The 11690-nt window shown below is 36.3% G+C and overlaps 1 protein-coding gene across 1 annotated transcript; it reads left to right on the forward strand.

Annotated features, from left to right (window-relative positions):
* Window positions 1-5807: 5807 nt before the first annotated feature.
* LOC130469870 (uncharacterized) lies at window positions 5808-11453 on the forward strand. Its single transcript, XM_056839386.1, has 7 exons — window positions 5808-5931; window positions 6030-8181; window positions 8269-8568; window positions 8648-8753; window positions 8832-9314; window positions 9645-9748; window positions 11213-11453. Exons 1-7 carry the CDS (start codon window positions 5808-5810, stop codon window positions 11451-11453), a joined length of 3510 nt encoding a protein of 1169 aa, XP_056695364.1.
* The last annotated feature ends 237 nt before the right edge of the window (window positions 11454-11690 follow it).

An 11690-nucleotide genomic window follows, 5' to 3' on the forward strand; every position in this document is an offset into this window, starting at 1 on the left:
TTCTAAAAATCATAAAAATACTTTATAAATAAAATAAAATATATATATATATACAGGAAAATACGAGGTATTACAACATTGCCTAGAAGGACTAGGCAAGTAAAGTTGCATAAATAGTAAGTGCGGAATCGAAGGGTGCAATATTTAAAGGCATTATTGAAATTTCGACATTGTAGTGCATAATTGAAAGGCATTATTGAAATTGCGATATTGAAGTGCATAATTGAAAAATGCGATGTTGAAACTGAACTATTTTGTTTGAGATCCGAACACCAAACGACTTCTTAAGAATAAGTGCGTCCGACACGGATTCAAGTGTAAAAATCTCAACTTTAGAACAAGTTGCTCATCCTAAAGTGTCTTAGATTTTGGACATAGAAATTTAATTTGAAATATATCGAATCTTGAATATTGAACTTGAATATTGAACTTAGGAGTCTTGAATCTCAAAGATTAGACCTTTTAATGTTGAAAAGGCTTCATCTTTGATATGCTCCATGTTTTGAAATGATTCTAGTTTAAGGAAGTGAATACAAACAACCTTAAACATCATTGATTCTCGAAAATTGTACTTGAATATTGAAATGAGGAGTTTTGAATGTCAAAGATTAGACCTTTTAATGTTAACAATGTTTCACCTTTGATGTGCTCCATATTTTGAAATGATTCTAGTTTAAGGAAGTGATTACAAACAACCTTAAACATCATTGAATCTTGAAAATGAAACTTGAACTTGAATTTTGAAAAGTGGAGTCTTTGAATCTCAAAGATTATGCCTTTAAACATTAAAAAGGCCTCACCTTTTATCACTCCATGTTTTGAAAATGATTATAGTCACTACAAAAAAGAGGTACATATTGAGACGGAATCATTGTGACGGTCAAACAAAGAGTCGCAAGGAAGATGGGCGCGAGAATATTAATTTGTAAATTGCGACGCTTTAGAGAGCCGCAAAATATTTCGACGTTCTAAAGCGTCGCTATTTACAAAAAAAAGACACGTGTGTTGCACGTGTTTGTGAGGCAGCAAAGCAACTGAATTTTTGGGCAAAAAATCCCGCCTAACTCTCTGCTTTTTTCGCAGAATCCCGCCTAACTCTCAACCCACCTCCCACGTTTCTCTCAACCTCCTCCCACCGACATACCTTGCTGCGTTACGAACCCTAACCACCCTCGTCAGATTTCCGATGAATTCGTCTCTCTCCTCCTCACCTTCAGCACCAGCCATTAACGAATTCCTTGAATTCCGTCTTCAACCTTTAAGTTAGCAAAGTCAAATCTCCCAGTATAAAGCTATCTCACTCCTCATCTTATATATGAATTCATGAAAAATCCCAATTATTGAATTCACAATTCACCCAACAAATTCAAGATAAATTCGTTGCACTCTCTGGTTTTTAATTGGAGAAATTCGAGCATCCTCTGGTTTCTTATTTGCTTCTTCGTCCTCGGTGTTGCAGGATAAATTCGCCAGGTAATTCGTTTCTTTTTATACTTTTGTTTACGAAATTCGCAGAAATTATATGCTTCATTGTTAATTTTAGATGTTGTTGATTGTGTAAGTTATACTATTTCCATGATCAGAAGAAATTTTATTTCCCCATTGCTTGTCCTTTGCGTGAACTCCGGGGTTTATGAGGCTTTGCATAATAAATTTAGAGTGTTTTTTGATTGCAAGATGATTTAACTTAATCTTGGGTTGGGGGGTTGGGAGGTGGAACCAGAAAATCTGATTAGTTTTTAAAGAAAATCTAGTTATTATTTATTAAGAATGACATGGTATTACAATATTGTTAAGCCTCGCAGTGGTTGATAGTCAAGGCATCTAGAGCAGGAGGTTAGGGGTTTCGAATCCTAGTTCATGAAAATACCGGGCTGGTGTATGGAAATACAGGGTTGTTGTGCTTTAGGAGTTATTTTATGGCGTGAGCTGATATTCTGATCTTATGTACTCTGTCCTCACCAACTAATGAGAGTTTGGAATGCCTTCACATCCTCAATTTTGTTTCTTGATGCTGAACTTTTAGAATCTGCTTCAGTTTGAGGCCTTTGTGCGCCGGGCTCTTGTTTCCCTTGTATGCCTTTGTTGTTTAAATTGAATAGTTTTTTCAGCTTCATGCACTGCAGATGCACAAGTTGTAAAATAAAATAAAATTCAACACTTGATACATGAGTGCTCTATGCTATCTTCAATTTAAATGTGATATCGCTTTAATGTTTTCCTTTCTTTTTTTATTTAAAAATTTGTGTTGGTTTATGCTTCCATGTTGGTTGATTTACTGAAGAGTTAGAAGGCTAACAGGAGCACTGTGAGATGATATACCTATATGTGGTGTTCTGTTTTACCAAGCATATTTTATGACGTGAGCTAATATTTTGATCTTATTTCTTATGGATCATTCCACAAATGGTTAAACTTATGGGGTTTGTTTGAGTATTTGATAAGTTCTGTGTAGGGCTGTAGACTATAGATTTTTCTAGGTCATAGTGACATAAAGTTTCAACCTCCTACCATGGTAGGGATGTTTTTTACTTCACATGAGAAATGATCATTTGAAATTTCAGTTGCATACTTGCATGGGCAGCTGATCTAGACACAAAGTATTGTTGAACCCTAAAACAATGTTATCCATTATTAAAAGTAGTAACAGAGACAGAGGCTAATATAGTACTTCTATATTAGTTCTATATGACAGCTTTCCTAATGATTAGTATCCAGATCCCGAAGTGGTTGCCAACTTGTTGATTAATCTGTATATAGATTGAGCTTACTAGCTTCAAAACTCAGAGTTGTTATAATTCATCTGTATGTATATTGAGCTTACGCAACTTATATGACACCAAGACGGCCGTTGCGTAAGACCGCCTTTATAAAACTTTGTCTTTTTCTTTGTTAAATCAACCATACTCCAAAATACATTGACAACAAGATGCTAAAGTAAAAGCCAGTCTCTGGAAATGGTTGTTACGTATTTACTCTACTCATAGTTTCCATCAGCTCATCATGTTACTTTAGAAGAGTTGTTTTCTTTTCTATTCTAGTAGGGCCGTAGGGGTATGTTAATATAGCAGTGAAACCAAGCAAGCAATCCATACATATGGATATTCCAGTCCAGTCTTTTCCTTCTGAAAACAGTGATACAACTTCCAGGCAATTTTTAGTACTAGAATGACTTTTTTCAGCTTAATCATTGAGCTACGCCACCGTTTAGGCAAACATAACTCGTAGAAAACTAAAAACTAGGGGAAGGCATTGGAGCTAACTGTTCAGTTGCATCCCTTAACTCAATCCTCGTTAAAAATGAAAACAGGTAAGTGTGGCAGACTTACCTCGGGGGCCATATAACCAAGTGTTCTTGTCTCTTCAGTCATGTCACTAGGATTTGAAGCCTCAACCCGGGCTACACCGAAATCTTCTATTTTCAGAGTCCTAGTTTTATCTAGTAGCATGTTCTCTGTCTTGCATCTCTATGAATAATCTTCTTAGAATGGAGATAGCTTAACCTGTTGAGAACACAGCATATTAGGTTGGATGAGTTTGCAAAATTATTTGTCACTATAGAACTTATACTAATTTTAATAAGAAAATACAAATAATTTAGTGGAAGTTCATATTATTACTCTATAGAAAGATCAAGCGCCAACTGGTGGACAACCTTAAAAGCTAGCTTCTTCCTTCGATTATCAATGAGGTAATTCTTTAGGGCAAATCTAGGAAGATATTCCACAACAACATATCAGATATTTCTTGGCATGCTAATTAGGCTACTTTCTGTTTGTATTTGTAGTTCTCAGGCCCCCATCTTTGCCCCAATAAACTGCAGCATGCATAAATGGATTTTATGACTACGAGCTTTGATAATAACATATCAGTTAGTTTCAACATGTATCGAGTTAAAAGTAACAGTAGAAATTTTTTGAGATGGGTAGTTTGGCTACGCTTTAGGTTCTATTGTTAGAAAGAACGACATTGTATTCTTCTGTTGAATTATTTTGAACTTGCGAGTAAGGGTTTATGGTACAGATTGGTTACCTAGCTTTTTTTAGTGCTTCACTATAGAGCTGTTTAGAGTATTTTTTTATTACATACCTGAACTTTTTATCTCTGTTGATTTTAGAAAATAAATCATGCATTACATGACAATAGATGTTTCCTAGGCTATTTACGACATAGAAAATAGATCAGTCCTGCTCTGATCAGTCCTGATCAGCTCAGTCCTGATCAGATCAGTCCTTCTCTGATCGGTCTTGATCTGATCAGTCTTGATCAGCTCAATCCTGATCAGATCAGTCCTGCTCTGATCAGTCCTGATCTGATCAGTCCTGATCTGATCAGTCTTGATCTGATTAGTACTGATCAGTTCAGTTCTGAACAGTCTTGATCAGTTCACTTCTTCTCCTGTCCCTCAACGTTCACCACTATCTCCTTTCTCTCTCCTCTGGTATTTTTGTCGCCCCACAATAACGACTTTCGTAAATTCAATTGCTTGATCTCCTTATCGCAGAGTAGATTGCAGATAATATTTGGTTAGCTACAGTTATGTTGAACTTTCCATGTAGAAAATACTCCCTTCTTTGACCTGCGCTTAGCACATTGCTTCCCTACATTTGTTCATTTTCATGGAGCATTCATATTCATGAATTGATATGTTTATAGTGTTTTCTGTTTAAGTTGATAACTTCATCTACTATATTTTTTAGATTTTAAATTCCGGATAATGTTGTTGTCCTTATATTTTGACCATAATTTATCAACATTATCAGGTTTCGCCGACCACACCGGTTCAAGGTTTCCTGTGATTATTTAGCGTTGTTCGTAGGTTCGTGCATCGGTTCGTGCATTGCTACACCAGTTCAAGGTTTCCTGCGAGTCTTTAGCGTTGTTTGTAGGTTCGTGCATCGGTTCGTGCGTTGCATCTGCTCTTTGATACTAGAGGTATGTATACTATAAAGTCCATTTTAGGATTTTTATTGGACAATTGTTATTTCCCTAATTTTGTATGGACAAGGGTGGGCTGCAACTCTGCAAGTGAGGTTTGTTAAGTGTTAGAATATAATTTTCGTGGCTTTAGATTTCCTCGATGTCTAATTTATATACAATGAGCATATACTGACGTTTATTGTGCTATCTTAACTTACGTCAATCATGCAAAAGTTGGATCTTTCTATTGTATTCCTGTTGATTTACTTTCAAATGTTTTGATATAATAGCTTTAAATTTGTAAGTAGGTATTTTTGTTAGGTTTGCCATTTTGTGTTGGTATTGTTTGTCTAATTACATTATCCCCACTGCATAATTTTGCTTAGCTGAATTACATTTAATTCATGAAATTTTACTACCATAAATTCTGATGATTACGTGATGCCACGTTACTTAAGGTACTCTTACTCCTTTTAAAAAATGGATTTATAATGTTGTCTTCGTGTGAAGTTGAAAGTATCACCTTGTGCGCTAAAATCACATGCTTTATTTTCCTTGCAAATTCATGTAAAGTTGAAAGTATCATCTGGTAAGCAAAAAGAAAATATAATATGGAAGTGAAGGAGGGTAATAACTTTTAGAAGATGAAGATAGATAACAAATATTAGTCACTAATGAAGAATGATTAAACAAAAAAGCATAAGTTATGGTATGAATTAAGAAGAGTTGTGTACGGAGGTGTTTTGATTTTGTATGTCACTTAAATTAATCTCGTGTGATATATAAAGGTTCTAAGAATGATCATGATATTTTAATAAGTACATATAAAAATATCTTATTCTACGAACGACGTATATTACTAATTACTCTACTAATTTCGTATAGATATGGATAAAAGTTGGATCGATCTACCCACTGGTCATCGTGAATATATCGACGGTTGTATGGAATTTATTGAGTTTGCCAAGCAAGATCTAGTCGAAGGAAAAATTAGATGTCCATGTAAGAACTGTAAGGTAGAGAAATGGTTCTCCGTAAATGAAGTGGAGAGGCATATTTTGTTTAAGGGATTTTATAAGCCATATAAGAATGGATTTTTCATGGAAAAGGGGATACGTTTCAGCGTATGTTTGAGAGTGATGGAGGGATTACTAGTGAAGGATCCCTTGATAACCAAAGTGGGTTTGTAGGTCGAGATAATATGGGAGGGCTATTAAGATCAGCATTTAGTGTTAATATGCCTCCCAATTTCCCAAATTTAGAAGCACGAGAGGATGATGAATTGATTGAGGAGCCCGTGGCCTATGACACGGGTGTAGAATATGATTATTCTACAATAGAAGAAGATGTGACGTATAAGAAGTTGCTTGAAGCTTCTGAGGAGAAATTATACGAGGGGTGTATCAATTTTTCAAAGTTATCTTTTCTGTTACACTTGTTTCACTTGAAGTGTATGAATCACTGGTCCATAGAATCTTTCAATATGCTGTTGAAGTTAATTCTAGATGCATTTCCTCAAATACTTGATTTTCCCTTTTCTTATTATTACAGTAAGAAAATGATAAAAGACTCGGGCCTTGGGTATGAAAAGATTGATGCTTGTCCGAATAATTGCATGTTGTATTGGGGTGAATTTTTAGAGAAAGACAAGTGTCATGTTTGTGGTACATCGAGGTGGACGAAAACTAAGGATAGAGGTGGCGTTGTAAGTGATCAAGGTACAGATACTTGTAAGAAAGGTGTGCCAGCTAAGGTAATGCGATATTTCCCTCTTATACCGAGACCAAAAAGAATCTACATGTCATCAGAAACAGCAGAAGATATGAGATGGCATGATACAAAGCGATTGGGTGAAGATGATAAGAGGATTTTAAGGCATCCTTCAGATGGCTTAGCATGGAAGGCATTTGATGAGCGTCACAAAGATTTTGCATTAGACCCTCGTAGTGTTCGATTAGGTCTTGCGAGTGATGGTTTTAATCCTTACCGTTTAATGAACACCACTTATAGTACGTGGCTAATGATGTTGATTCCTTATAATCTTCCACCATGGTTATGTATGAAACCATCTTCTTTCATTCTGTCCACGCTTATTCCTGGAAAATCAAGTCCCGGAAATGATATTGACGTGTATCTGCAGCCATTAGTGCATGAATTGAAATTGTTGTGGACAAGGGTTGAAGCATTTGATGCTTGTGCTGGAGAGAAATTTAATTTGCGTGCGGCTTTGCTTTGGACTATTAATGACTTTCCCGGCTATGCAATGCTCTCTGGTTTGAGCACAAAAGGTTACAATGCATGTCCTATATGCTTAGATTCCACGCCTTCTGATAGATTTGGGAGCAAGATTTACTATTGTAGCTATAGAAAATGGTTACTTGCAGATCACCCATATCGATGTCAAGGTGCCAAGTTTTGTGAGAAGTTTGGAACTAATGAGTGGGGTAAAGCCCCATCTCGTCCTAGCGGCACTGATATATTGAGGCAGCAAGAAAAGTTGAAGCATGTTTACGGAAAGTCGAAGGCACCACCGAAAAAGAGGCAAAGAGAACATGATGATGACGATGATGTCCAAGATGAAAGTGACTTTGGTACCAAGAGAAGCATATTATTTGATTTGGTGTATTGGGAGCATAATCTTCTAAGGCATAATTTAGATGTGATGCACATTGAGAAAAACGTGTCTGAGAATATTTTGGGAACTCTTCTTAGTATGGATAAGAGTAGAGATAGTAAGAATGATCGAGAAGCCCTTGAAGCATGGAGAATAAAGTCTCACCTTTGGCTGAGTACTAATCCTAACGGAAGTGAATGCATGACCCCGGCTTCCTATTCTATGTCTACGGAGGAGAAGGAGAGGTTCCTAAATATTTTGCAGAAAATTAAAGTTCCTGATGGATATGGATCCAACCTTTCAAGTTGTGTGAATATGAAGCAAAGGAAGTTGATTAACCTCAAAAGTCATGAAAACCATGTTCTAATGCAGGATATCCTTCCTGTTGCCTTAAGGGCCTCTAAAGCTACAAAAGTGATTGACTTGTTGGCTAGATTGTCTTCCTTTTTCAAGAAGTTGTGCTCTACTACTATTGATCCAGATGATTTAGATGGTCTTCAATATGGAATTAGTTTAACTCTTTGTGACTTGGAAAAGGAGTTTCTGCCTTCATTTTTCACAATCATGGTCCATTTGTTGATTCACTTAGTGGAGGAGGTTAAACATGGTGGACCAGTGCAATACAGATGGATGTATCCCATTGAAAGGTTAATATCTTACACGTCTAAATTATATTATTTTTATTAAATATTTCACATTTATTATATATTAAGTACAAATGTTTTATTTGAAAGGCACTTGTCCCATTTGAAATCACATGGAACCAATAAAGCCCAACCTGAAGGATCTATTGCAGAAGGCTTCCTTTTAGAGGAGACAATTAGGTTTTGTTCGAGATATCTTCAAGGTGTTAAGACCATCTTCAACATACCTAAAAGGATGGATGATGACATTCCAAATCCCAATGATTACTTGTTTAATTCCGGTGGTCGAGTTATTGGGAAGGAGGTCAGCATTCGCCTTGATGACAAAAGCTTAAAACAAGCTCATCGCTACATTTTGCTTCACTCTGATGAGATAAAAGGGGATCTAGAGTAAGTATTATGTTGGTTTTCCTTTGAATTATCTATTTTTATAATAGATGACTATTAATTTTGTTCTTCTTCCATGAAGTGAATTTTTAACCGAGAAACGTCTAATGAACTTACAAAATCCTGTCACGGAGAGTGATGAAAGTAACTGGATCATCAATCAATTTGGAGGGTGGATGCAAAATAAGGTTACTTAACTTCTTTTAATGTGAATAAATACTTATTTTTTTTAAAAAATTATTTGATTTAATGATGTATCATCGTAGGTACATTGCATAGATGCAACCAACGAAGATGGGAAGCTAAGAAAAGCTTTGGCGGGTGGTTTGCATTCTTATGGCAGAAAATTAAAAGGATACATAATCAATGGATACAAATTCCTTTCCACGGATCGCGATTGTCGTCTTTTGACACAAAATTCTGGAATTATGGTCGAAGCGGATGGAGAGGCATACTATGGAAAAGTGAAAGATATCTATGAATTAGATTATTACGGAGATTACAAAGTTGTATTTTTTCGTTGTCATTGGATAGACATTCATAGGGGTGTAAGAGCATATCCAAACGGCGGAGTATGCGTCAATTTCTCTAAATTGATGCATTCTGGACGATTGTTGCAAGATGATCCATTTGTATCCTCATCTCAAGCAAAAAAAGTTTTTTACGTAGAAGATGAGATACAAAAGGGATGGTTGCATGTTGTTAAGAACAAGCCTAGAGAAGTGTTTGATTTAGGGGATTCATTACCAGTAGAGGAAGAGGGTGGGGCCGATTGATTATGCTTATCTTTTTATTGTTTTGCTTTGGTTTTGTATTTGTTCATGACATTGTGAGTCATATTGTTTAATCTGGTTGAATAATGAGTTATATACTTAATCTATATATACTAACTTCTTTTATTGTCTACTAATGTCCAAGTGCCCTTACTACTTGTTTCTTTGATGTTGTTGCATAGATTTTTATACTGTTATTCCGTAAAAGGGGGCAATTTTTCTTTATTTTTTGTGATTTCCCCCTTTTTTATTTGATTCGGTTCATCGTTTGTTCTTGTGTTACCGAAATCTCTGGTTCAAAAGCAGCTTCAGACAGTAGTTGGGTGGAGGGGTTGGGATGGCTTACAGAGGGTGGAGGTGAGTGGTGATGGTGGGCTTTCTGTGAGGCAAGTAGTGTTAGATATGGTTATGTAAGATAGATAGCCAAGTTGCAGTAATTAAAATCTTTGGGAGAGAAGGCGGGGGGGGGGGGGGGGGGGTGGGTGAACTGAACTTAAAAAAAAACTAGACTGAACACTCACGGATGAAAAAAAGGCAAGGACTGAGGGGATCGCTGACAATCAGGAGAAGAATGAATTAGGGTAGAAGTGTGAACTTATCCAACAAAAGGGAAATTTTAGAAGATAAAGAAACTGAATCCAACCTTCAGGGAGCAAAAGAGGAAGATTTCCTTTCCCTTTCCTGTATATCATTAGAATCTAGAAATCTGCAGTATATTTTCTCTTTAGCTCTTATTGACTGTTTTTTATTGAAGCCTTTGATGCAATTTTTATATGGTAAAAGTATTCTTTATTTCTGCTTTTTACTTCAATTTAATTCTTGTGCTTTATGAGTGATTGACTGATTGGTAGTATGGTACTTTTGTTCTGTTTGGGTTAGTTAGGTCTGTTGGCTAAGTTGTATGTTTGAGGCTTGAGGTAGGAGAGGTCCTTGTTTGTGCTTGTACTATGTATGGTGTTTGTGCTTGTTTTATTTTAATTCTGACATTCTAGGCCTTAAGTTTGAGTTATTTTGGTAGCCGTTTTAAGGTCTACTTACCTTAACTCCATGCCTACGAATTTCACAGCATGTGGAAAGCAAGTTGGCCAGGGCTGGATCAGATTTAGTGATTCGGAAACAGATTTAGTGATTCGGAAACTGGTTTCAGTTGTGTCATTTAAAAGTTTATTTCAGATATTGAATCAAGTCTAATTTAGAACAACAATTGACTTTTGAATTTTCTTTGTTAAATGTAGGGATATATCCGAGTGGAGTATTATAGTTGTTGTGGACACTTATCAAGTCGAATAAGTAGAGGTAGTTTTGCAGAAAATGAATAAAACAGAATGAAGTTTATTTCAAGTCTGAGTTGTTTTTGTTATGTCAGAAAGGTTCAATTTAATCTGCCCTGCATTGTAACTAAACTGATTACTCTGCAAAGTAAGACTGTTTTAGTTCCAACTGTTTTTCTATGTTAGCGCGTAATCTAAGCTAGCTTATACGGAGCAATTGCTATCCTTGAAAATGAAAGGCAAAAGGTTTATGAATCTTAGTTGAATGAGTTTCAGATGTGTTGCAAAGCCATCTGGTGGAAGGTTCTCAGTGAGTTAGTGAATTTTTATGATTATGACTTGTAAAGTGGTGATCATCGAACTCTCTCTTACCTTCTTTAGTTTCTTTGTAGCTGTTTCCTCGAGCTACTGGTGCCTACCCCGCAAACTAATTGCATCGAACCTACATTTTTCTGTAATTCTAGCCCGTGATACATATTTTGCTTTATGAACTTCTGATATTGAATCAAGTCTAATTTAGCAATTGAGTTGGTTTAATGACCTTTTTATTCATGGCTGATTGTGTTTCTTTTTTCTGAACAGGAACTAAAATATGAGTTACAGGACTAAAAGAACATTGGTAGCTATTGACGAAGGGTCGAGCATTGCTGCATCCAAGTCCCCAAAATCTTCTGATCCATCCACCCAAAACTGGGGACCGTTCAGTCCTCCAACACTTGGAGTGTCACAGACATTTGGGACGGTATCACAACCCATTAAGCAACCAGTAGCTGCTAAAAAACCATGGTTGCACCACAATCATCCTTGCCTCGGCCTACTTCCATGGTTTCAAAGCCACAACTGAATGCATTATCAAAACCATCCTTTACCCAGACAAAACCATCCTCTAACCCATTACAACAACCAATTCCGCCCACTCTTACAAGAACAACACAAAGTAGATGGTATAAAGGACCTACGTTTCCCAATCTGACTGAAATTGAAACACAAAAAGCGTCAATATCGAATCCACACCAGCCTACTATGCAGCCTGTGTTGCAGCCTTTCAAAGCTACCTTGCAGCCTTCTTTGCAGCCCTTCA

The sequence above is a fragment of the Spinacia oleracea genome, chromosome 3, assembly GCF_020520425.1.
Source record: "Spinacia oleracea cultivar Varoflay chromosome 3, BTI_SOV_V1, whole genome shotgun sequence".
In the NCBI taxonomy this organism is placed as follows: domain Eukaryota; kingdom Viridiplantae; phylum Streptophyta; class Magnoliopsida; order Caryophyllales; family Amaranthaceae; genus Spinacia; species Spinacia oleracea.